The sequence below is a fragment of the Dromaius novaehollandiae genome, chromosome 16 (genome assembly GCF_036370855.1).
Source record: "Dromaius novaehollandiae isolate bDroNov1 chromosome 16, bDroNov1.hap1, whole genome shotgun sequence".
In the NCBI taxonomy this organism is placed as follows: Eukaryota; Metazoa; Chordata; class Aves; order Casuariiformes; family Dromaiidae; genus Dromaius; species Dromaius novaehollandiae.
In genome coordinates this window covers 16,415,318-16,440,883 of record NC_088113.1, presented here as the reverse complement: position 1 = coordinate 16,440,883, position 25,566 = coordinate 16,415,318, and the positions used below count along the sequence as shown (strand labels likewise).

Sequence of the window (25,566 nt, the reverse complement as noted above, 5' to 3'; positions counted from 1 at the left end):
TGTCTGGATATTGTAAAACACTACTTTTAAACTTTGATCTGCAGTAACTACTGTAATTTGAACCAACCTGTGAATTATGCCTCAAATTTTTAACTTAAAGCTTTTTAGGGGTGCAGAGCAGGGAAAAAACAGACCTTGCCCAAAACTGACTCTCTTGCTGCCTTCCAATCTCTGCAATTTATCATGCTTTTATCTGTGAATTTGAGAGAAGTTGGCTTATTACCCTCAAAGGTAAGTGGTGAAGATCCATAAAAGAATAAGACTTCCAGTGTCCAGGATGAAGCTGCAGTGGTTGTGCTGTGTTCTGTTCCTGATTCTAACTATTTGGATATGAAACAGAACAGTTCTCTTGTTACAAAGAGAATGTGTTTTATACTTGAGGTTAGGCCACATTCTGGTAGGCTAGAAGACTTTGAATCCTGTTTTTTGCAGTTGACTTGGACCTAATGCTTTGACTTCCTATGACACTCATGCTCTAATTGTTCCATGTTCTCTATCCCATCCACCATTCACCTCTCCAGCATCAAAGAGCAAGCTAAAATAGATGTTTAGGTAAAAGATAGAATTTCAGTTGAGAATCCCCAAAATTGTGTTGTTTAGTTCCCTCTTTCTCCTCAAGTTTGCCCTACCCTAGCCCAATACCTCTAAAGTACCAATGATGAATTCTTCCAAGCTGCAGTCCCTGCTCTACTGAAGTCCCGTTCAGCATGACTTTGAACAGGGGAGCAAAAGGATCTTAATATTACTGATACATTAACTAGCTGTAATGACCCACAAGAAAGAGTGCTGAGGAACTCAAGTCTTGAAAGTAAACCACACCAAGCTTGAACACAGAGGAAAGCAGAAGTGTTTTGTTTCAAAAGAGCACCACAAAGTGTTACTACAGAAAGCTCAATCATGGTGGAGCATGAGAGAGATTGGCTGATGGAAAGGAAGATGCAGTCCTTTTAAAAAGGAGTAAAAGCCCTTGTACTTGACTGCTGTCTCAATAGTTAGCACAGTAGCTTAAAGAGTTCACGTTCGTGAATCACTGACAATAGAAAAAAAAGCAAGACAGTTTTGTTTATAAGCTTACATTGAGTTGGACTTTATAAGGAATATGACATTAAGTGCACTTTTCCTCTTTTAGAAAGGAGGTTGTTTAGAAAAACAGATGTGCTTAGAAAAACACAATGTGTTTCTCTATGCTCTTTCCTTTTATACAAACAGTATTTACATATACAAAGAGAAATCTAGCCTAACAAAAATAGTGGTCTTTGCAACTTCAAAAAAAAAGCTCTGGTAAAGAAAAAGCCTTTATTTAAAAGTAGATCATGATCAAGGGCATATTCCCCACTGTTTAGCATCAACCAGGGTAGAATAGAGAAATATAAAGACAAGCCACATCAAGTAATGTATTTTTTGCATACATAGTTTTGGACAATAATAGAATTCTGACATGGTAATGAAACTTACCAGTAATATTTGGTGCATCTATTTAACAAAACAAACAAATAAACAAACAAACAAAAAAAAGATTCTGAAAGGTATCACACTCACACAGGATTCATCTGTTAACACAGAACTGATCTTGGTTGTTACACAAAACATGTTTCTTCATAACAGCAAATATATAAGATATTTAGAATTCTAATGTAATGCAACAGTGAAAAAGAGGCATTCTGGATTCTCCACATCACAGAGCTAATCACACAAACTCCTTTATGCAACTCTCAAGATCAAAGCCTAGAGCATTCAAGACTTAGTCTTCTGTGAACTATCTGCAAAATGATTTTAGTAAGAACTATTTTCCATTCTTAAGGTTTTGTGTATTACACAAAATCAGTGGGAAAAAAGTCTATGTCTAACCAAAAATAACATTCTTTGAAATGAATCTAATTCTCTTCTGCTACCCATTTCAGAATATTTAGATTTATACTGATTTATGTAACAACAGAAGATCCTGAACTATTATTCCATTTTTCCAAAGTACATTGTGAGTCCTCCTGATGTAAAGCTCAAGGTCACCCTGCAAATGAATTAAATGCCCTTTAGCCCTTTCTTCCTTGGTGTGGGTTTTTTTGGTTTTTTTTTTTTTTTTTTTTTTTTTTTTGCTGTTGCCCAGTTATAGAACCTTACTGGTGGAGAGCGTGGCAAGGTAGCAGTCACGTGCTCTGCATTCTTGATTTTTCCACTGCTTAGTTCATCATAATAAAGTTAGATTTGCAGTGAGCTTAAAAGAAAAAAAAGGACAGAAAGTGTTCAGTATTTCACCCCAGTTTACTTGTTTGCATCTGGATTTCTGCATTATATAACTAATTAGGATTTTAGGCATTAGACATGTCTTTTTGTTCTCAGGTAGGAGTGCATTATGAAAGAGTACCTCCTTTCTTTACTTTTCTTACTACAGTGCAAGTTCTTCAAAACCACTACTCTCAAAGCTCCTCCCTACTACCCAGACATTCTTGACTAAAGAAAAGTTGCTAAACATAGTTCCCTAAAAGAAAGGGGAACAAATCCGTGAAAACATCTGCCAGGCATCCCTATTTTTAGCAATCCTTCTCCTAAACATTATTTGCAAATTGTAACAAATGCATAAGGAAGTGGGTACGCAACAGAAAAATCATGACTTACCTATAAACTCAGTGACAGGATCATGTTCACCTTCTGTTTTAATAGTACCTGCAATACTTTCATTCTCCAAGATTGGAAGAAAAAGCTGTACGAAGTCTGAGGTGTATGGAGGAGCAATCACATCCAGCACCTGAAATAGCAGACAAAGCTGGATTATTCTTCCCATTGGATAGGTGGTGGGGACAATCTAATTCACAATATTCTTTTTGGAGGCATATAAGTAGTTGCACTTTTCTTTTAAGAGCTCCTGCTCTCTAAGTAATCAATTCTGTATCTATCTTTGTGGTATTCTACACCCAGTATCTTAATACTTCCAGAAGTCAGGATCCAGCATGATCAAGTCATGTCCTTGTGAATACCAGTATTATATACATTGCTCAAAATCTGATCTCATATCTTGAAATATATCTTAATCTGAGATTAGCTGACTTAATATCCAAACAGATATAACTGATATTAAAGTTTATTTCTGTATACTAGTTAACAAAAATTTGGCTGCTAACCTCTGTAACAAAGTATCTGATGAGAGAAATATCTGTATCTAGTTTCTCCAGGCATTTGCGGATATAGCTGACGACAGGCAGGACGTATCCTCGACTGAGTAAGTGCACCATTCTATCCAAGAGAGTTTTCTTCAATTCCAGCTAAAAAAGGGGAAGGGGGGGGGGGGGGAGAGAAGGGAAACAAACATAAATTACAACTCTCTTTCAATATTGGTCATCCTTATTGATTCAGTATCTATCACGCTGCTTCTTTTAAATGACAGCATTTCTAAATTAAACTCTAAAACTGCTGTGACAGCAAAAGCAGTTATCCTCAGTGAGAGTAACTAGTAGGAAGGAACACAAACACTGAATCCTTTGAGAATCACCTGTTCCATTACATCAAGCTGAGAATGTTCTGTTTCAAAGAGCTTGACAAGAAGCTGCAGAACTTGGGGATGAAGCAGCTGATGGCATGTACTGATCTGCAGACAAGATGGGAGAGTAAGAATATCAGAACTTCAATTTAAGAACCAATGTATTCACTCTTTATTAGACAAGCTTACACTGATGTTCAGTGCCAGACATGGATATTTTTTATTTTTAAAGAAAAATATTCTATCACTGCCTTCTTTGATGCCTAAGTTTTTCTAGTGTAAATATTGCTGAGCTGGCAAAACCAAATAACTAACTCTGGACTGAAACAGATTCATCTCTGTGTGTTTACTGAATTACAGCGAATGACAAGCATTCAGTGAACTGGATGTAATTCAGGTACAAGCATAAAAACCTGTTCTTGCTCTCCAGCAGGATTTTCTGTATGCTCTTACCTCATCCAGTAATGCCAGATGCACTGGAGTGTGATCAGTCTGCAGCTGAAAATATCGTGGTTCTGACACTGTCCAGTCCACCCACTTTAACACACCCATTGCCACCACTGGAAACCTATGAAAGAAGAGACCGTTTCAGTATAGAGTATCCAGGAAGGGCACAGTAAATTTTAAACATCATCTTTCAGTATATCCTGATGATTGCTGAGAGTTTTATAATTTAATTTATGTTATGCTTGAAAAGCTTGCCAGCACCTCCAGAGTAGTCTTCATCAGGAAGAAAAAAAAGAAGATAGGCTGGAAGAATATTCTTTCTACAAGGATACTCTCTCACTCAGCAGAAAATGCAAAAAGCAGGCAATGAGATTCCTGAATGCTCCAATGTTTATGCCTAATGTATTTCTAGCCAGTTTATTCAACATCTGCTATTTCATACTTCTTAGAGGAAGAAAAAGGACAAATCTATTGCTAAGAAAGCTTACTGAGGGAGGAAAAGTGCTCTGTCATCTTTTTCCAATGGCAGAAAAAAGCATGCTCTGTGGCACAAGAAGGGAAGCTGTTAGTGGAAGCCAGAGCTGACATACTCATGGGAGAGATTCCAAGAAGTCAAATGTACAATTTTGAAAGCTACTTTCAGACCACATTTTCACCCATTCTACAACAAGGATTTTCTCGTAGAGTTCCCTGCAAAAAGACTTCCCTTTAACACCACCTCCCTTCTTAATACTTTCCTGACAACAAGCAGCTTGGGACCAGTGTTTCTCTCACCTGATGCACTGATAGAGAGTGCTCAGTTCTGCAACCAGCTCTGATGCACCTTTGTTCTCATTACAACATAAGTTGTGAACAGTTTCAATGGCTTTTGAAGTTGATTTGAGTTCATCTTTGTTTATGCTGACTCTCTTATTCTGAAAAAAAAGACGTTTGAGTGCAAGAGGCATGAATAAACAGGATATCCTTGGCTACTTAAGGAGAGGAATTGTTACTTGCTATAGGACTAAAATCGCATCACATTTCTTAAAATGCAGGCTCATATGCAAGTTTTAGAACTAAGTATCAACGAGTTGAAGTGTAAGGACATTTCCCTTATCTAATTCCCTAAGAATTACTTTAACTATTTTAGTTTATAGAATTCAATTTATCTTCCTCTGAAAAGCACATACAGTTCTAATAGCACAGGACAGAACTGCTACTGATAACCTTTTGGGGAGGTTGGAGGACAGAAAGATGACAAAAATATCCAGCGCACTCTAACTTTCATAGTATGATTTGATCTTCAGAAGTATTCAGGATTGACACTTCCAGCTATTTCAGTTGAAGCTGAAAGCATCTCTCGTTAAAATAAACCAAAGTGAGTACATCATTTTAAACTAAGAAACTTCATAACCAATATACATTCTTCAGCACAGTTAGATCGCTGTAGTTAAAAAGAACATATTATTCACAGAACCGAACATTACCTTTTTCCACGTCTCTACTACGCTAGCTGCATATGCCAGTATGTGAATATATTTATGTTTGTGGTCCTGATTGATCTTAGCGCCTGGCTTAAACAATGACTGCATGAAGAGGTCCAGAAAGGCAGGTACTCGAATCTGTGAAGGAAAAGAATGGTTTACGAGAGCCTGAGAATTATGAGAAATGACTAAAAATATGATTTTTGCATCTGATGTACCTTGCATAGAATAAGACATTAACAACAAATTTTCCCCTTAGGAATATATTAGATAGTTTTCTAAAGAGGCCCAAATTTTTTGACATTAACAAGGGAAAGGTAAGAGGTACAGACAGACTACATTACTTATGTATTTAAATTCTACCATTTATTACCAGAACTCATGTTGGAGCAAGGCAGTGAAGTCTGAAACACATAATCTACCCCTACTTACAATAAACTGCAAAATCAAGGTAATCATCTTTTAAAGTAAGTAAGTTAATTAGCTCCTTTCCACCTCTATCTCCTAATAGGAGCGTCTTTAAATTAAGTAATTATATGTAAAAAAACTTGGAGTGGGGGAAAAAAAAAATCAATTAAGCAACTAATGCAAAAAGAATACAAATAGTATGTTCACATTTATACATCACTTAAAGCTACGTACGGATGAATCTGAGCGCTAACTTCTATTTTGTGTTGACACAACACATAGCAGGACTCAAAAACCTGAGGTCCTATTATGCTATTACAGAAATAAGTTTCAGGGCTGATAAAGAGATACTACTAACCAGTTCTACTGGAGGCGGGTCCATGCTTGTAAACATTTTGAATAGGACAGTGATATCTGCTGGATTCAGAGCTCCCTTGGACAACATTGCACCAAGTGCTTGACACGCTCGAGGATAGGAGGCAGCAGTACCCAATGCCAAAGTGATCTGACTAGCATCATGGCCTCTTGATAAAGAACATAAACATACATAAGAACTTATTTTCTTAATTCAGACACGTTAGTTTTAGCCTTACTAAGTCAATAAGGCACATTGCATGACGTGTTATGCCTTAAGACAGAACCCATTACCCTGGACAATCACAGAAATACGCCCGTATTTCTAAGTATAATGTGCAAAGAATATATACATTTTAGAAACTTTAGATAGAAACTTTCTTCAGTTCTTTGTTCTTGCTATTTCAGGTCTCCCAGTACAGGATATTGAACCTTTCAGTTGCTTTAAGGATTATGGCCTACAGCAAAAACTGCTCTGTTGCAAATGATTTCATTCTACCACAGAATTTACGAAAAGCTAAAAATTCTCCTTTTGCTGGTATAGAGTAATCAAGGATGCGCAAAAGACAACAGTTCAAATTACAGTGACTTATATTTCACCAATAAACATAGCAAGCACTTACTTCTCATGAGCATATCGTTGAACCTCCTGAGCAATCCGTCTGACAGCTGACCCTCCTTGCTCTTCTTGGGCTAATATGGACATCATAGATTGAGCAAAGAGATATGTGTGTTCTCCATGGCACACCATCTTCTGTGAATGCACACATCAAAATCTTACCAGTCCATGAGAAATATGCTAGTATTCTTCTACGATAACTTTGCCTTAATAGCAAAGATTACATTGAAACGTACTACTACAAAGCGAAAATAACAGCCGCTAAGAAAGTAGAGAAAAAAAACATAGTATCACTATGCATTGACACCATGCAAGAACAAAATATTAAATCCAGAACTTCTGGTTTTTAGATGCCAGAGTTGAGAGGGAGTTCTAGCCTACTTGTTGTTCAGCACTTTCTCTACAATATTTAAGAAGCAAGCCAAGTAGAATGCCATCCAAAACTCATTACACTATTTCACAAAAAAGAACACATACTGTATTGATTCAGATGGCAATTTTCACATCACTGACATGGATGAAAACAGTATTTTAAATTGCCAGAGGATTGACTAGACTGATCTTTAGATACTGCATTAAATATGAAAGAAGAGAGATTTACTTTGTCTCCATACAATCCAATTAATAAATATAAGGAAGTGTCAATTAAGCAGTCCAAAAAATTCTTGGTGACTGAATAATCAAGTGGCAAAAATTCCTGGTTTTGAACACAGATATACCTTTTCTTCATAATATTTTGTAACATTTCATAGGATTTCAAGATTTTCCACAGTCATGCAAAAATTTGTATATCCTATCTGGAAAGAAAAATATTTTTTCCACATGAAAAGGAACAAAGTACTTACAGCAAACTCAGGGAGGTTTTTCTCAAGGTTTTCTTCTCCTCCATCTAAAATTGTTGCCAGAGATGTACGCAAGACTCTAGAAAAAACTTCCAGCTGCTGACATGCTGTTGAAACGCTGGTTATTTCCCCTTGATATCCAGCATCAGATATAAGCTATAACAAGAACAATCACAGAATACATTATTTAAGTTTATATTTCACATACCCTAAGAAGTCTGGAAGAACACACAGAACATAAGATTATTCTCTATATACACATACATCTTTTAGACTACAGAAATGGAAACCAATAGAGATATAACCAAAACCAAGTAAACCATTATTATATAGAAATATTTCAGAACACAGGAAGATATACTGGGTATATCATTAGATAGCACATTTTCTTTCCCTGTTAGACAAACATACAGAACTAAGCAATGAATTGTTAGAAATGAGAGGTTCACATAAGGAACAAGAACTACTGACATGAATGAAGCCTCCCATTTAAGAGTCTCACCTCCTTACATGAAATTAAATGCGCATTTACTTTATGTATGCTGACAACATACACAAGGCAAGCTTAACAATTAGTCTGTCTTTTCTATTCATATATATGTAGACACATATACATGTGCATGTGTGTTTTTGCATACACATATGTAATATAACATATAGTAATATGCTTTTGTGTACATACACACAGAAAGCCCAGGAGAATAACATTATTTGGGGAAAAAAATCTGTAAGAAACATAACTAGTAAACTATTTCATAGCATTTGCAAGATAAATCTGTGCTCATAACACAAAAGTAAGGCAATTCAAATAACCCTATACATAATTTTTAAGAGAAGTATCCAAGACTTAAGTCTTTCTCCACTGTCAATGATCTTCAAAAACAGAACAAGAATTACAAGGCAATACAATGAAATCTATAGACAAAGACATTCTCACTATTCTTTTCTTAAATAGCACACCATTTTTCAGTTTCATTGTTTAATGAGAACAAAGGCTTACTTGAAAGTAACCTCACAATACAGATGCCCTAAACATATAATTTAGAATTTAAATAGATAACCCAAAGTTTTCAAATACAGATCAAAGAAAAAAAAAAAAAAAAGAATCATCTCCAAAAATCTCCAAAAGGAGCATTTCAAACTGCAAAACTACATTTACTACTCACAACTTGTAACATAATTTCTCCCATAGTTATGTTCTTGTATTGTTCTGACATCTCAATAAGCAGTGTTAACAGGAACACATAAAACATACAGGCAAGGCTACAGCTGATATTTAATGCCAGAAGAATTAGGAAGCAGTATACTCCATTTATTAGACTTGAATGTACTACCTTCACAGTAAAATTAAGCATTAAGCAGTCTGGATGTGCTTCTGCCAACTTGTAAAAGAGATCTCTCCACGTAGTATGTGCTATCATTTGCTCAAGCCAGGCTGGAGTCTGAAAAAAATTAGAGACAAGGGGGAGGTAAGAATATCTAGTTGTCAGGATAATTTCAAGTAAGATTTCTACCTTTCAGGAGTCCTCTAAGTTGCTATACAGACCTTTAATATAAGGTAAACTAATCAGAATTTAAGTAGCCTCTGAGAACTCCAATGAAATATAGCTGATTTTAAGAAACAACTGCTTTCACAACTAAGGAACTTTGAAGATAGAGTTTCCTTTCCCCCACCATCTACTACTCCATCAGAAGAAGGAATCTATACAGGATCCACTCATGTAAAGACAGCAACATGGATTCCATGCACACCTCTCCTTCCTCTGTAAAGATGGAATCTGCTTTCCGAGGATCAAAATGCTTGATAAGTAAGCTCTTTAAATGGTTTTCTACAGTCTCCTGAACTTGCACTGGCTCGACACCTGTACAGGAGGAACAAAAGTCAGCAGATGCGATCCAATCAAACATAGCAGCAACATCTTAAATTCTCCCACAATGATCTGTTAGGGAAAGAGAGCAGAAGTACTCAGAAATTTATCAGCATGCAGAAAGCAAAAGAGAAAAGCATTCAGTCCTGAAGAAGTACTACTAAGCCATGCTGACAGACATGCACAGATTTAGAGATTCTCAATCTTTTTTCATAAATTATTATGTGTGTTAATACACGTCCTATTAACTGGGTTTGGGATCATAGGCAGGTTACACTAGTCCCTTTCTCCAGCTCTCTTCATTAGTCATGTAAACAGCAATGCCAGTCATCTCACAAGACATTTACTAGGCATGATAATGAAATGTGATTATTACCTTACAAACAAAGGGATTACCACGATCAGAGCACAAACCCACCTTACCACGGACCAAAGTCCACCTGTTTTTTAATATATTGGATATCAACAGGCAGGACATATACTTCAAAATGCTGTACAAAGAACTATTACATAGTTTTACATTTCTGAAATCAGAGCATAACATTTCTGACAATTTCTACAAAAAACATTTATGCTAGCTAAGGGACAATGGCATCACAAAATAACGCTGAACTTGTCTTGCGAGACACAACTGTAGAACTTATAACCAGACTGGTGATACAGAATTCTTGCCTCAAGAGTGTAGCATCTGTATGAGAACTGTTCATCTAACCACTGCTCCACTGAAAGGAAATGGTAACTAATAACGGTAATTATTTTTTCAACATTAATTACACCACGCTATTATAAAACATCAACTACTGCTACACGATCTACAGGCAGTACCCCTGTCCTTATGTATGAAAGGAAAAAGAAGGGGAAAAATCCCCCAGAAACTATAGTGGATACAGTTGCTTCTACTATATTACCCTTTATAATACAGTTTGTGGACATTTAAAAAATGTTTCTCACCAGATTATACACTTTTTCTCTGAACAGAAATGATGTCTTACACAACAACAGGAAGAAACTGCAATACGTAGTCTGAAGACTTTTTCATAATATAAAGGAGTTTAGTCATATATAGGCGACAGCTTTCGTACAATCCACTTTCTGAATATGATCAAATGTGCCACCAATTCAGGCGTTTCTGACGAAGGAATACAGCCACAATACAGTCCCATATCACCTGTCATACCTGTCTGAATGAGCCACTCTGCCAGCAGATTCACGGTCTGTGCCACGGCAGTATAGTTTTCAGACAGGAGCTGGATCACATTCTCTGGAGAACCTCCTGCCTGGAAATACCTGATGAAAGGATCAGAATGGAATTATCTGAAAAGTTATTATTATATTAAAACAAACAGTTGACCTCAAAAGGGAAAATAATAGCATAATTTATCCTTTTTCACACACTTCTACAGGCAGCAAGTGATAACAGCAGGCTGCACCCACCTCTTCAGCGTGTTAAATATAGACGGCTCCATTATGTAGTCCCGGGTGGAAAATTTCTGCAAGCATTCCTGCTGGACGCCAGCATCGTCCTCTCCCTCTCCATCCTCATCGTCCTGCTGCTTGCGAACACACAGCCCAGTCAGCCGCCTCCTTCCCCGCTCTGCCCCTACGCTTAGGCTTCGTCTCCGCCAGGCTGCACCGTCCTGCCGCCTGTTTTCGCGCTTTAACCCCCGGCGAAGCCCCGGGCCGCCCGCCCGCCTCCCCGCGCAGCCCGCCCCGGGCACGGCTCCCCGCCGCCCCCCGCGGAGGTAAGAGGGCCGCGGCAAGCCGGGAGCTCCCTGCGGGCCCCGCCGTGCCGCAGCAGCCGCCCCTCGGGGCCGGGGCGGCGGGAGAAGCGGCCCGCGCGGGGGAAGGGGAGCCGCGGCGAGCCCCGCTCCTCCACACGGGCCGCCCGGGCCTGGCCGCTGCCGCCTCCCGCCGCACGGCAGCGCGGCCCCGCGCCGCCACCCGCGAGCGCTCACCGCCCCTCCGTCCGCGTCGTCCCCCCACTCCGCCGTGCTGCCCCCGAAGTAATCGGCATCCTCCATGGCGCCTCCCGGCCCGCCCCGGCGCGGCCGAGGAAGCCGTGGCGGCGGGAAGCAGGCCGCGGCCGCCCCCCTGGGCGGAGCGGCGCGGAATGGCGGGCGCCCAGGGGGCGGGGCCGGGCGGCGCCGGCGCCATGGCTGCGGTGTGCTGAGGGGGCTGCGCGGTCTTGAGGGGCAAAGGGGGGGTTTCTGTGTGAAAACCGTCGCCTTTTTGCCGTATCGGGGTGGCGGGGGGCTCCCTGTCCGCCGCGGTGCCAGGCTGTGCCGGCAGCAGCCGGCTCCCGGCGCGGCCCGAGCCTCCGCGCGCCTCAGAGCTGCTCCTTTTACCGCGGTGCAGCCGTTACCGGGCGAATTGCAGCTGCAGCCGGCCGTGAACGCGAGCGGCTAAACACGGGCTAGGGCGACATAACAGCCGGCCCCGTGGTGGCGGTCCCCGAGGAGGCGGAGGTGTGGCCCGTCCCGGCGTAAGCGGTTCATCCCCGGTTAGTCCGCGGCGGACGGCATAGTGCAGACAGGAAAAAAAAAAGAAAGAAAAAAAAATCCCCCACCCCGCACCCCCCTCCCCCAAGCCATAGCGGCGCCGCAGCAGCTACACGGGGATTACAAGAGGAGAAGATAGGTGCGTTGCTTTTCTGACCGGAATTTAGCAACAAGCAGTTTCCTGGCACCTATCAAAGCCTGAAAAGGATACAGAAAAAAGGGTAACAAGTTAGTAGTAATTATTAAATGTTATGGTAGGATTTAAAAAACCTACCGAGTAGAAAAAATAGTAGTCCTTGTAAAGAATAGAGAAGATAACTTTGGTGGAGTGATAAGGTTGTCCATGTTTTAGGTCCAGCACTAGGGTAACTCCATGTCCCCAAAACTTTCCAGAGAATAATGTTAAAAAAAACATTTCTGGCCTTTCTGGTCATAAACAACACTTTTTTGATATGTTTAAGCCTAAGACAAAGCTCTGAAATCTTTGATCTAAAAAAAAAAAAAAAAACCTCAACAAACCAACCATAGTGCCTATAAATAGCATTACTGGCTTTACAGCTGTTAACACTTTCATTTCCAGGCAGTGGAGAGATCTGCGATGTGAGAGCCAAGTTCCCTTTTTCCTGAGGCTCTTAGGGCCTCCTGCAGTCGCCCAGTCCATGGCACGGTAGGCAGAAAACACGACTTGCTCCCCTGTCCATGGGGTTAGATCCCCAGATCTCATCGGTTAGCGCAGGTTGTCCTAACTGTGGGACCTGGGAGCCCCTTCTTGGGGGCTGCCTAAAGAGTTAATCCCAAAGCTGCAGCAGAATGGAAGGGGGTAAAATCCAAAGTGAAATGTGGTTGTACAATCTGACATTGGGCAGGGAGATGGGAATTACCGAAATTGAGAGCATTTGAGAGAAACGTACAGAATCCCTTTGTTTCTGGTCGGATTGACTCCCATTCGTAAACTCTGTAGGAGCTTAGACGTGAGAAAGAGGAGAATGAGGATGTATTCTGGGATTTGGATGGCAGCCAAGGTCTTTACTGATTAATTATTTAAAAAGATTTTATTCTTGTTCAAATTCTAATTAAAAATAATAGAAATTACATAATTTTCAAAGCAGTCCATCAAATCTTGGAAGGAGCAAAAAAAAAAAAAACCCCATTCATAAATAAATTCTTGTAGGGTCTTCAAGAAATGCAGTCCTTGTTTAAGTGTGGTCACTGTAGTAGTTAAAGGATTTATTGCACTTGAAATTTCAGTCAGAAATTTCAGTATTGCCCCCACCTGAACTGTGGTACAGCAGGAATTGTGATGTTACACACTACCCTACAGTGGTTAAGTAACGCTTTCTGAAAAGTTTCTTCAAAAATGTTTTTCATGTGCTCAGGATAATGTTCCTTTTGTCCTGTAAACAGGATGGAAAAGGGACTTGTTCAGAAAAAAAAGGCATGGATTGAAGCAAAGAGGCACAGCGGACACATTCTCTACCTGTGGTGGAATATTGCTTGATTGTCTGCAGTCAGGAAGATAGTAAGGTAGTATTTCAATGCTTATGGGAAACACAGTTTTTATGAGGAAAGAACTGGGAGTAAAGTAACAGGCTCAGGCTGGAGGCCAATGGAAATATCCTTGAGAAAAATCTTTGGCTTTTCTCCATTTAGTTAGCAGGTAATTTCCACCTCATGAAAGTGAGAAAATAATAGCATACTCAGTGTGATGTTACGTAACGAGTCAGAACTTCTAAGTTTTTGGAAGTGGTGCAAGAAGGGAATGAAGGATATTTGGCATCTTGGGTGGTGTTATCCATTGATCCAACACTAGATCTGTTCTCAAAAGATATGCACTGAAGCGAGGCTACCGTGCTGGTAACTGTAGCAGTGTTAGCTTTTCTGAGCATACTGCGACAAGTATCTCTGCTGAACAGATTAGCCAGGTTGGTTAGAGCAGCACAATAAATCTGTACTGTTAAAAGAAAAGACAAAAAAAGAGCAAATACTGAAAGGGAGCATGATTTATCATACATGCTGAATTTGAATATTTGAGCCAAATTTATTTACATCTTTGGTTCAGGTGTGACTTTCCAGAGTCATAAGGAAATTGGCCCTGAATTTAACCTACCCCAGGCCAAGAAAGAAAAAATATTTTCTGGTAGTTGAGTAAGAAACATCTATATACCTCCTGTGTTTCATCAGCTCCTTTTTGCTTATGATTCAGAATGGTGTGCAGTGTTACAAGATGCAGGACAAGTTCTCTGAAGGTGTTATCAGCGTAACTATCGTATTACCCTAACAATGTTCAGAAAACTTTAGATTTCCTTGGAGAAAATCCAATGAAACTACGGGAAAAACACAAAACTGAGACCAGCTCTTGCAGAGAATAGTGCTGGTGACTCCCTGGAGCTCTGTTCCCTAATCCCTAAACGTATTCTGTGTATTTCTGGAGGTACTGACAGATGCAAAGTTAACATATCATATACTTACATACTCACCATATTAGACAAAATGATAGAAAATAACTATTGGAGCTCTTTTTCAGTTTCAGAAATAAGTATCTAAGGTATGTTTTTTGATGTGAATATAAACTGAACAAGTAGAAATGCATATACCTGGGTACAGTACAGGTTTTCTAGTCTTACCATAGAGTAGCACTAGCAGTGTACAACATTGTACAACATACATAATTACAAGCTATTGCACAAGTCTTGGAAATAACAGCGTTAAAAATTCAGTGCAGTCTAAAAACACATATGCAGAAATAGCAGATTGGCAGAGAAAGGGGATGGGAAGTGCACAGATTCTTTCCTCAATGAAATAAACAGATTTGGAGCAGTAATGATAAAATGTTCATACTAGGAACAGAATTGTGGAAGGTTTCCTCTGTCTAAACAGACAAGGAAATCAAAGAACAAATTGAAATTGTGGACCGTGTTCACAGTTTATGTGTATTTAAAGTAGGAAGTGTTCAGGATAGGAGTCATGCTTTCATGGTACAGCTGGGTGAAGACTGTCAAAAATTTCTTACCAAGTCTAAAAGGAAGAGGGCAGTGAATAGGGACGTTAACCAGCTTCTAACTGGTCAAGGAGTTTAAGAAGTTACAAAAGCTATGTCCAGTAAATCTTATAAACCACATGCTGTCCTGTTACTCTTGTGCACTGTTATTATCTATAGGAGGCAGAACTAGCTGTTGTGTCAGAGCACCATTAATGAATATGTTAATAATGTGCAAACTAGAGAAGAAATCTAACTAACTACCCTAATTGCTCCCACAGTGCTACATTGGTCTGTCTTGTGGATTCTGATCCCATTGTCATCCATGTAATATTTGAGTGTCACAGTATTCCAGCGTCACATTATGAGATGTATAGTGTGTGTGACAGAGCAGGCTTTTGGTATTAATACCATACAGTATGTACAATATAATACAATACTGATGGTATTACTGTGAATTTTCACTAAAATCAGGTTAATGGCAGCAGTATATGTGGAGAAAAAAATGTCTTTGGCTCTGCAATTACAGCACTGAAGTCTGTGCAGTAGAGGTATGGCTTCAGCCCCAAAGAGCTTACAGCCTAATTGGTGTCGTGAATCAGTATAAGAAAACAACAGGGACTGGGTTTAGGAAGCGGGTCAGAAGATGCATCAATCAAGGCTACATCAATGTCATTAGACTTCATAAAGGATATTGATGGCTTCTTTTGTGTTAGCGTGAATAATGTACGTTGATTATCTACATGGGACCTATAGGCCTAGGAGGAGATCCTCATTCTTTATAGAAGGCTTATGTTAATATACCTTCCACAGCAGACCTCTTTATATAGGTAGGAGAGGCTTCTTTCCCAAGACTGAAAGTTCTTGTGCATCTCCTAGGTAGGATATCTGGATCAGTCAGTCTAGACAATTTGTGTCTAGACTGTCAAAACAGTATGTGTTATATTCAGTAAAGCATTTTTGGAGCAGGTAGAAATTTCATCCAGTGACAAAAGTTGGGACTGTCATCATTTGTAGAACTGCCAATGATAATCATGCTACAAAACTTACTGCCTAGTTGAGCAGAAAAATTAAACAGTCCTCAGCACCAACTGCCACTGAGGGACTTCATACTATTAGAAAATAACGCTACTAGTAATTGCACTGTCTTAATCTCAAAACTAAAAGAAGTTCTTTTTGTCTTTATATATTTGCATCTCTTTATTTGGATTGCAGTAACAGAAAATTAATTTTCACTGTTTTTTAAATATATAAAGAATGAACAATACTCAAAGCATTTACTTTTCAGCTTTCCTAGAGAAGAAAACTAGGGACTGCACCAGAGCCAGACATTAGCTGGATGGCCCTTTGCAGAAAAAGTGCAATATCCAAGCTTTCCCCATCCCAAGTCAATAAACAAGAGGCAAAGTCAAATAAAAAACAACAGTTTCAAGGTATCATTTAAACTGTGATGAAACACTAAGTGTACCAGAAATTGATTTTGCAAACTAAACTTTTACAACTCTGAATGGAAACAATGTTGGTTGTCCTCTTGGGCTTAACTGTTTCCCCCATATGCATTAGTGTTTTTCAAGGTTTTAGCAAAATGTTCACCACTGCATATAATAAAAGCACTTAAAATTTACCTGAATGTCCCTGAAAGATTTTATTATCCAGCAAATGAGCGCAACAGATTTCTCCCTAAATGCATAATTATTTGATTACATTTTATGTGTAAAATATTCTTGAGTCACAATTCCCAATAATGAGATCTTGATGAGGCAGTGAGCATACTACAGATAAAGGTCTGAGCCCAATAAATATTTTATGAAGGCCAGCCTAGATGTCTCTGCAGCATGCTTTGAAGAAGCAGCAGAGGCAACCTGGAAAGTAGATGTGGATGAGGAAGATCCAAACCTAGAGAAATGTGGAACACTGCCAGTCTTTTTTTTACTGAAATGAAGCTTACCTACATAAAGGTTGGCAACAGCTCCTCTAGAAGAGGAAAGAATAAACCAAGTATCAAATGCTCAAGTTTTAATTCCATTCAACTATCAAAGGTAGCTGCTTGGTTTTTGAGCAAATTACTTAACATCTCTGCTTCAAGATTTCCTACCTAAAGAAGTGCTGAATATAGGAGATAGCTGATGAAATCACCAAACTTCATTTGGTTTCTTCCTAGAACAAAACAGAAATCCCAAACAGAAGAGCTGACTTCCTACAAAAATATTTGCCTTCTATTCATGTTTTCAAAACATATCTACCTTGGAATTCTCTGTATGCTAATTGCCTCTTTGCTCCTCACCCCCTACAGATTCTTTTAGCATAAATTTGTATTTCATAACTGTTAGCCCTTTAAGAATCAGCCAATACATTCAACTAGCGATAAGGTAGTAACTTTTAAATTAAGTAGAATACAGCAGCATCAAGTTAGGCTAATGAGTTTTGGCTGAAAAGTTCCTTTTTAAGCAGAACCTCAAGATTAAGCTTTTTTTTTTTTTTTTTTTTTTTTTTTTTGGGTACCTTAAGGTTCACAGTTACTGGTAACAGAGTTAATTCTAGATACTGAACATGGTAACACTTTACTAGGTAACTGAGAAGTACTCAGAGACAAAACAAGAATGTTTTTAGGAACGAGGAAAAAATAGATAGCTACCACATTGCAGACAAAATGCCATTCTAGTCTCCTTCAAAATCAGCTTTGATGCTGGAACTATATTTATATACTGTGGATCGCTTAAGAGCATAGCCTTACAATGTGCTTAAGATGAGCCTATAGAGGAGACATTTTATTGTTTCAAAGCAAGTTCCAGTTGATTTGCATATTGATAACTGGACCCATTAAGCTTACACTTCACTTAACTATCCCCAAGTTTCTTCTATAATGTAGGCAGTAGGTGTATGTTTCACGGTCCCTCAGTTGGGGATGTCCTGGCCTTTTAGATAAATACATTCTCTGACTTTGAAAATTTGTACAGGGATCCCAAACTGGGTCACTTACCTGGGGAATGAAGAACTTCCCCTATAAATATGTATTTTTTAACTCCCAAGGTGAAGAATTTAGCAGTCTATCTATCTGGCTTTCCCTGGTTCCTTTGAACTTTCAACCTGGTTGTCTCGTAACTTTTTTCATAGCTGCTCTATTCTCTCTTATCAACCATATAAATTGTAAGAGCAGTTTTTAGGCCATGGTATTGGACAAAGCAATTAGTTGTAGGCTCCCCAGTTTTAAATCACAAATAGGTTAACAACAGCCATTGCTTTTGGCAGCACTGGGCTTCCAGACTCTCTTACATAGATGAAACTTTGTAGCCCAGCACAGCTTTGCCCTGTGGGAAACAGAACTCAAGATTAGCACCAAAACTTTCAGAGAATTTGTTACTTAGACTTCATTTTGGATATTGTGCCTTCAAGCAAACAGACAACGGAGATTAAAAATACTGAGATACAGATGAATCATCATTCACACACTTCAGCAAAGACATGCTGCCTCCTATGGTTATAGGTTAATAGAAGTTTAAAATACCTTTCAACAATACTTTGAAGTCCTAAACGGGCATATATCTGCTTTTATCATCCTACACTTCCTTACAGCCTTTTTATGGAAGCTTTCCTAATATTGCCAAAACAAAACTGCTAATTTAGTGAAAATGAACTGTAATGGAAACCCCTTCCAAATAGCCTTACATTCACAAGCCTGATGTGGTGATTCATCATCTTTATACAGCAGCTCCTTTCTCTACCTGAACTCCACCTGCACTCTAGCATTTTACTTGCAAGAATGATACAATTCCGAAGTTGTATCAAATACAGGAAAACTACAAACAGAAACACTATATTTCACTGTTAATAATTCATATAAAATTCACAGCCTAAAAACAGTACTTAGTTTGCATAACAGAACAACAAAACCAAGAGAATTCCCAAGATTACCACCTGTCCTAAGCCTGTTCTTTCTCCAAACTTGAGTAGTAGTTGTACATTTCAAACAAAAGTATTAATCATCTCATTTAATAAAGCAACTGGGTAAATTAAAGTGAGGAGATACATTCACATTTTAATTTTGAATTTGCTTACATTTGTCTACTGGTATCCCCAGCCTTATAAAGCATGTTATATTACATAAAAGAAACCTAAGATTGGTATCTTCTCCCTCAAAGGTTTATCATTCTCTCTGCATCTGGGGGTCATGTTTAAAAGCTTTATTTTTTCCTGTTACTAAAATACAGATTTTTGAGGCAGACTAAATTGGAAAAACTGTAGATTCTATTTTATGATTTTGAAGTTACAATTATTTATTACCTATTTGTTCAGTTACCCCTTGTTGCATAGGTATCAGTGAGCACTTATTGTTGTTAGCCTAGAGAAGTCCCTATCTTAATCCACAGAACCAGACTGAGTTTACATGGCCCAGTAGTTAGAAAAACAGTATCTTATTATTTTTATATGTTTAATGCAGTGAGAAATGATTAGTGCCTCCCTATCCCTCCCCATTTGCTTTTCTGAGTAGAATTGTGCTTTAAACTGCACCCATTTTGCTCAGCTCAGTACATTAAAGGCAGACAGGGTAAAAAGCAGTTTTGACTTTTAATAACATGAAAATCTGAACTGAAAACTGTTAATTATCAAGCCACTACTCAATGGCTGAAATTTTAGTAATCTGTGCAATGCAGTAAGGTACTCTAAAGCAGTTTGCCTACCTAGTAACCCACTCGCAATATTTGAGCTAACTGGTCATCACCAGGACTAAAATAGATTCAGTCTGTTAAACTGTAATATCTATCTTGTCAGTCACCAGTGTAGCTTATTTTATTTACAAAGACACTTCAAAGTTTGTTATAGTAGAGAAAGACTTTTCCCTAGTGGATGAACTTTCAGAAATATCAAGCTGAGGAAGAGGGGAACAGTTTTGTTTTAGGAGTGGCAACAGAGATTTGCTGGTAAATATTTTTACTGTGATACAAACTCAACATGTATTTTAGGGGTGAGGATCTGCTCCTGTTCTAGATTTCCGCTGCTAACATTCTATGGCCCTGATCCTACTTCAATGGAAGAGGTGTTAGGAATGCCAGGATTTTTAGAAACACACATATTATATTAGATAAGGGTTGGGGAAAGAAGAGAACTTATTCTCCTCCAGAATAAGTTACATCATTTTATATCTTATAATTATTTTTTCAGTCTTAGGCTTTTATGTATAGCACCAATCACCAACAGTATTATCACTAAGGCACTGGACTGGTACTCAGATGACATGGGTTCTGTCTCCATATCTGTGGTTAACTTTCTGTGTAATCATATTTACATCTTTTGTTTTTCTTGGTACATCATTTTCTGCATTTGAAAATAGGATATAATAGAAAACCTCCTACATCACTTACAAGAATATTGCGCCATTACTCATTATAAGGTGCTCAGATTCTAAAGTGATGAACACTAGTATTTCTGTGCATAGATTTACTAGTAAAAGAAAGTTATGCTGCAGGTATCAATTACGTGCAACATACTGGAGCAGAATTAGCTCCAGTTCCTCAGATTAATTCCCCATCGCATACTCTGAGTTAAATCCTATCCTCAATGCCAATGATTCAGAAGGGATTTTAGATAAATGAAGATAAGCCCATGGGCTCCTACTTACGACAATTGATCCAGCATGCCTTCATATGCTTTACATCAAAGTCTACTCCTAACAACTTATATAGACTTCCAAGATTCAGCCTCTCTCTTAAAAGAGCAGTTTTTATGCTTTCAGAACAGCTGAACCTTTTTTAGTCTGTAATTAATATACCTCCCCACGCTATTAAAAAAAAGAACACTTCAGGAGATATCACTAATCTGGCTCAGCAGCCAGTGTAATGCATATGCGCACTGATGTACAAATTACTAAAAGTCCCTGGGTTGAAATAAGTTACTGCAAATGCACAGTAGCTGATTTTGAAACCACAACATCTCTACAATTTATTATTATTTTTACAAAATACCCAAAGTGATCAGACCATATTGTAGGTTACTGGCTTGCCAAAGGTTATGTTTTTAAATCAAAACCATTTCTGAGTTACAGAAGTGCCAAAAACAATCTTGAACCAGTATTTTTTTAAACCAACCCCCATCCAACAAAACAGTTGTATAACTTAAACCAGAAACAAGAGTTTGTGTTGGAAAGTGTTTAAAAACCAACCCACCAAATCATGCTTGAGCAGAAGCCTTGTATGGCAAAGATTTAGCTTAGGGTAATTTAGTGCCAAGATATAGGCCCTCTATGGGTTTATAATGGAAATACTGACACAACCTCAACTATAGTGATGCAAATGTGCCCTAAAACACTGTATTTGTTTTTATTAATAAAAGTGGTAGTGTTTACATTTGCAAGTATCTTACACTTCAGCATCATGATGAATACTGAATAGAATGAGTAAAGTTTTGGCTGTAAGGTCAGAAGTTTCCAAACAGATGAATGAGACAGAAGCGAAAGTCCTCAATCATGAAAACAAGAAGTTCAAATAAATAAATAAAACAAAACTAGGAAAATATGGGTAAGCATTAGGTTGGAATGGTTCAATTAACTGCAAATTATGGCCACTAAATTAGAGACAGAAGAAAACACAGTTACTTATTAAATAGCAAGCATTAAAGCTTTATGTTTTTGTATTAAAAAAAAGAAAGCTGTTAAAAATAAGACTTGCATTTACCAGGCCACCAAACTGCATGGACTAATAAAGAGACTAACAAAGGCAATACTGAGACATTAAGACACACACACACTCCATACTTGTGCAACTCAACCATATGCAATACATTGCCTTTTTCCTCACTTTAAAAAAGAAAAAGGCATCCCCCAAACATTTCTGTTCATATAAAGCTTTATAGAAAGGTTTTTTAAAATGTTACTTATATAGCTCATTGTTATTATGTATCCTTCTCATTATCAGAGGAAGAAGCTGAACTTGTTATTTTATTCATTTTTTTTAATGGAGGTGCTTTGTTTCTCTCAGATGAGAGATTACATTCCTCACACCACTACAGGTTTTCCCCATTTATGAATTTGGTGTTTACACCGACTCCCCCCTAGGCTTAAAAAGATAAGGGTTGGCACCAAATTAAAGATTTTGGCTCCTGTAACTAAAATTAAGGCTCACAATGCATTTCATTTCCACTATTTGTGTCCCATTTTTACCTATTGAAAACACCAGCCCTTAACCTACAGGCACTGGATACATTCTTAAATCGTTGAGGGCTTTTTTGGGTCACGTTCTCCTACCATTCTATGAGGTTCAGAGGGCAACTTTCCAAACCTGTGAACAGGAAAGATAGGGGTTTTTTTAAAACTGAGTAGCAACCGCAGCTATAATTCTTAGACGATTTAATGTCTTCTGAAAAAATCACTAGTAATTTTGAATTAAGAGAGATGGGACATTAACTTCATCAAATCCTTGCTCTTTACATATGTGAAAATGGACTAGGTGATTAATTTTAATTTAAAAGTTTAGCCATAAAAGCAATGAAAACTTCACAATTCTGAACAGCTGCAGTTCTTAATATTAAAAAGGCATCTGATACCTGAAGCAAATCTAGCCGCACAGACATCACTGACCAACACCCTAACTTTAAATTAAACTGGACCTCTTCCCAAGAAAGAAACTTAACACAGTATCTTGAGTGGAGGGAAGCTAGTGTGAAAGGCAAAGAGGCAAGTATTTTCTTTTTTTTTTTTTTTTCTTTTTTTCTCCTTGTAAAGTCACTGCATTAAGATCCAGATCAGTTTAGGGGTGTAAATGGAGGGGGAAACAGGGGTGTTTGAGTAATATAGGCTAACACTGTTCTAGATGTGTTATTACAGCTGTAATTTCTGACTCTGTACAAATTGTACATGTAGGTTTAGACACATGAAAAAGTAACACACTCACAGAGACATAAAACACCTAGGTATAAAATATAAAGCAGTGTAGTAGTTACTAAAATTACATGCTCTCTTATTGCTACAGTGATTTTTGCTCTTTTTCTTTTTACTGTACCACGTTGTTCTAAGCATATAATTTGCATAAATTATTCAAGTTTAAGAAAAATCCACACATCTTCACTTTAAGCTACTTATATAGTTAATATAAAACAAAAAGGTTCTAAAGTATCTCTTTATTAAAAGAGAAATAAAAATGTCATTTGAAACTGGAATTCAGTGGCCAAATCCAAGGGCAGTGCACACCTTGTCATTCCGGTAGTATTATGCCCACGCAGTATAAGTGGAGGTTGGTGGGGTATTTGGCCCAGTCTAGAGATGGTCACCAGACCTGCATGATGCCCTAATGTGTCTGTTATTGTTCTGTTTGTCTTTAGCAAAAAGGACTATGAATGACCAAAGACTAACATTTATAATTTGTAGCAAAATTTGGTTTATGTAGAAACAAGCCATGTTTTGCATTTGGATAGAGATTTAAATGAATTAAAGCTAAAAATTAAAAAGCATGATGCTGCAACATCTGGTCACTTGTTGAAGACCTCACTTTTAAAGTGGTTAAGTTTGCACAATTTGTACTTTTTTTTCTTTTTTTCTTTTTTTTCTTTTTTTTTTTTTTTACTAAACAGTATTTTTCCTTCTTTTATAAACCAGAAAAACTAAACTACAGATAAATTTTCCCTACCTTGAGCTAGTGCTGCAGATAGGGTTGACAAAGCTGTACAGCGCAATCAAACATACTTACATCTTAGCTCATTGTACAGGTACAGCCATAATCAAGGCACAAAGATCTTCTACAAGTTATTTTTTTCAATAAAGTTGTACAAAATAATACATTTTACAGTCTGTACAAGAATAATAATCCAGCAGTAAAATAAAAAATGAGGGGAGGGAAGAAGAAGAAGAAGGGAAAGACTGTGAGGACTACAGTCCAGATAATGATTTTTATAGCAGACGGGATCATCAGTGGACAAACTGAAAACAGTGTGTGGTTAACTCTTTCTGCAATCACAGGCTATACGCAGTTCAATTCATAAATGTCCATGGTTGTCTTAAGACCACCAAGACTGGATTTAAAAATACCCTTCTGAAAGGTAGCAGTTGGTTTTTGCACTGTCTAGGTCTGTTGTAGAATTGTCAGTATTTCCGTTCAAAGCCACATTACAGTCAGAGAACCAAACTCAAGTGTCTGTCTTCAAACTTGGTCTGTGACTTGGCACCTTCTTTTGTCTGATGCAGTGAATGATACAAAGTGGAGATCACGGGTTATATGATTATGCCCACAACAGTGCTAAATTACCTAAAGTTTTCTCTCCCCAATTTTTGTTTATGTTTTAAATTTTTATCCCCAATTCTTTCAGGTGCTCCACATTCAGGGCTTTTAATTAATTAGTTTTTATTTCTTTTTTTCTTTTTTTGTTAATAACAGTGTTAGGGAATCCTCATGGAAACGGCCTTTAAGTGTTAGGGGCCATCTCAAACTGTCCGAGGGGTACAGAAGCAAGCTTAGAAGTGCTGCTATTGTCCAGCAAGGAGAAAAAGTTGAGGGGTGCAAATCAATGGGAGATTCAAACAGTTCTCTTCCACCCTATGTGGGCAAGGGTGTTTTTTTTTCTTTTTTAATAAGGAATAAGGAGTCCAAAACACAGAAAAAAGTGCTCTCCATCACAACAACTCGTATTGGCGAAGGTGCATGCGCTGAATAATGTCCCGACAGTCATTGAAAACCCTCCGGATGTTCTCTGTATCCACTGCACATGTGAAGTGAGGATAGCAATAGTGCCTTCCATCTCCACTTGCTGTGCTGATTCTCTGTTAAAAGTAATAGAGAGATACTGTGTTAAAATAAAACTGACTGGGGAAAAAAAATAAAACCCAACATTCTCAAACCTCAGATGAATGATGATTAAGATACGTATGTGTATGAACTGTGCTTTCAAAGGGGGTAACTAAGTGCCAAAAATGCCCATGACTTCTCGCAGTCTCTCACCTAAATCATTAAATTTAAAAGGAACAGAATTATGTGGTGAGAAGGTCACTGGGTACTGGGGAATTTCAGAGTTGAAAGAGAATCATGGAAGTGCTATTATTTATATGCAGGTTTGAGGAATTTAGCCACACAACTGGTAGTCAATTTATCCATACAGAAAGTGGGACTTTGCTTCATTATACAAGCTTTTTATGCCTGCTTTATACTTACCACAATGCCTCCCTCGAAATTGTATTTTTTTCTAATTTAAACCAGTCCCCAATTTGATTGTCACACTATTACAATTAATTGTAATAATATTTAAAACAACTTATGTCTATTATAGCTTCAGCTGACCAGTAATGGGAAAGACAGTATGAACAGAACATTAAAATTTTGCAGATGATGCATCTTTTGATTAATCTTTAAATTATCTTTAGAACTGACATATGGAATAAAATCTGGCCCCATTAGTAACAGCAGGATTTCACTCACTATTCCCTGTTTGAGGTTTATTAATTCTCACCAATTCTTTCGTTACATAACTCATGTACTTTGTCAACAAACAAATACAGAGTAGCTAACAAACAGCTGCAAAGCTTTTAAACCTAACTTAATATTTTATGCAGTGCAGACATTAAATGTAAGCAACCTAAGAAGTAACAGCAGTTTTGATATATTAGACGGTGCTTAAGGTTATGTTTGAGAAAACTCTCATA

At 38.0% G+C, this 25,566-nt stretch overlaps 2 protein-coding genes and 1 long non-coding RNA gene across 6 annotated transcripts in view; 1 reads left to right on the top strand and 2 right to left on the bottom strand.

Annotated features, from left to right (window-relative positions):
• Positions 1–1,277: 1,277 nt before the first annotated feature.
• On the bottom strand, positions 1,278–12,401 carry NELFCD (negative elongation factor complex member C/D). Of its 2 annotated transcripts, none has more exons than XM_064521576.1 (15): positions 12,246–12,401; positions 10,908–11,023; positions 10,651–10,760; positions 9,358–9,467; positions 8,940–9,047; positions 7,609–7,761; positions 6,768–6,898; positions 6,149–6,314; positions 5,386–5,520; positions 4,694–4,833; positions 3,926–4,040; positions 3,485–3,580; positions 3,117–3,257; positions 2,614–2,743; positions 1,278–2,212 (listed from the first exon to the last, which is right to left on the bottom strand). In XM_064521576.1, the coding sequence occupies exons 1-15, from the start codon at positions 12,384–12,386 to the stop codon at positions 2,178–2,180; spliced, it is 1,827 nt and encodes a 608-aa protein (XP_064377646.1). In that variant the 5' UTR covers positions 12,387–12,401; the 3' UTR covers positions 1,278–2,177. The 2 variants fall into 2 exon arrangements, with proteins under 2 accessions (XP_064377646.1, XP_064377647.1); XM_064521577.1 differs by lacking the exon at positions 12,246–12,401 and adding an exon at positions 11,429–11,585.
• On the top strand, positions 11,596–13,960 carry LOC135330130 (uncharacterized). The gene is made up of 3 exons (XR_010391941.1): positions 11,596–11,973; positions 12,552–12,638; positions 13,376–13,960. It is a non-coding gene; the product is annotated as an uncharacterized LOC135330130 (long non-coding RNA).
• A 6,896-nt stretch (positions 13,961–20,856) lies between these two features.
• GNAS (GNAS complex locus) overlaps positions 20,857–25,566 on the bottom strand; it is a 171,398-nt gene continuing 166,688 nt past the window's right edge. For all 3 annotated transcript variants that reach the window (XM_064521578.1, XM_064521580.1, XM_064521579.1), the window contains one exon: positions 20,857–24,690. In XM_064521578.1, coding sequence (XP_064377648.1) covers positions 24,544–24,690 — 147 coding nt within the window. In that variant the 3' untranslated portion in view covers positions 20,857–24,543. The remainder of the gene's footprint in view (positions 24,691–25,566) is intronic.

Excerpts from the sequence above, each read along its gene's own strand:
- NELFCD (XM_064521576.1), bottom strand. The coding sequence starts at position 12,386 with ATGTTTTTTTTAACATTATTCTCTGGAAAGTTTTGGGGACATGGAGTT. Across the intron at positions 9,468-10,650 it reads AGAGTGGCTCATTCAGACAG|GTGTCGAGCCAGTGCAAGTT; the intron begins GTATGACAGGTG and ends CCTCCTGTACAG. Across the intron at positions 6,899-7,608 it reads AAAACCTCCCTGAGTTTGCT|AAGATGGTGTGCCATGGAGA; the intron begins GTAAGTACTTTG and ends GTGCATTCACAG.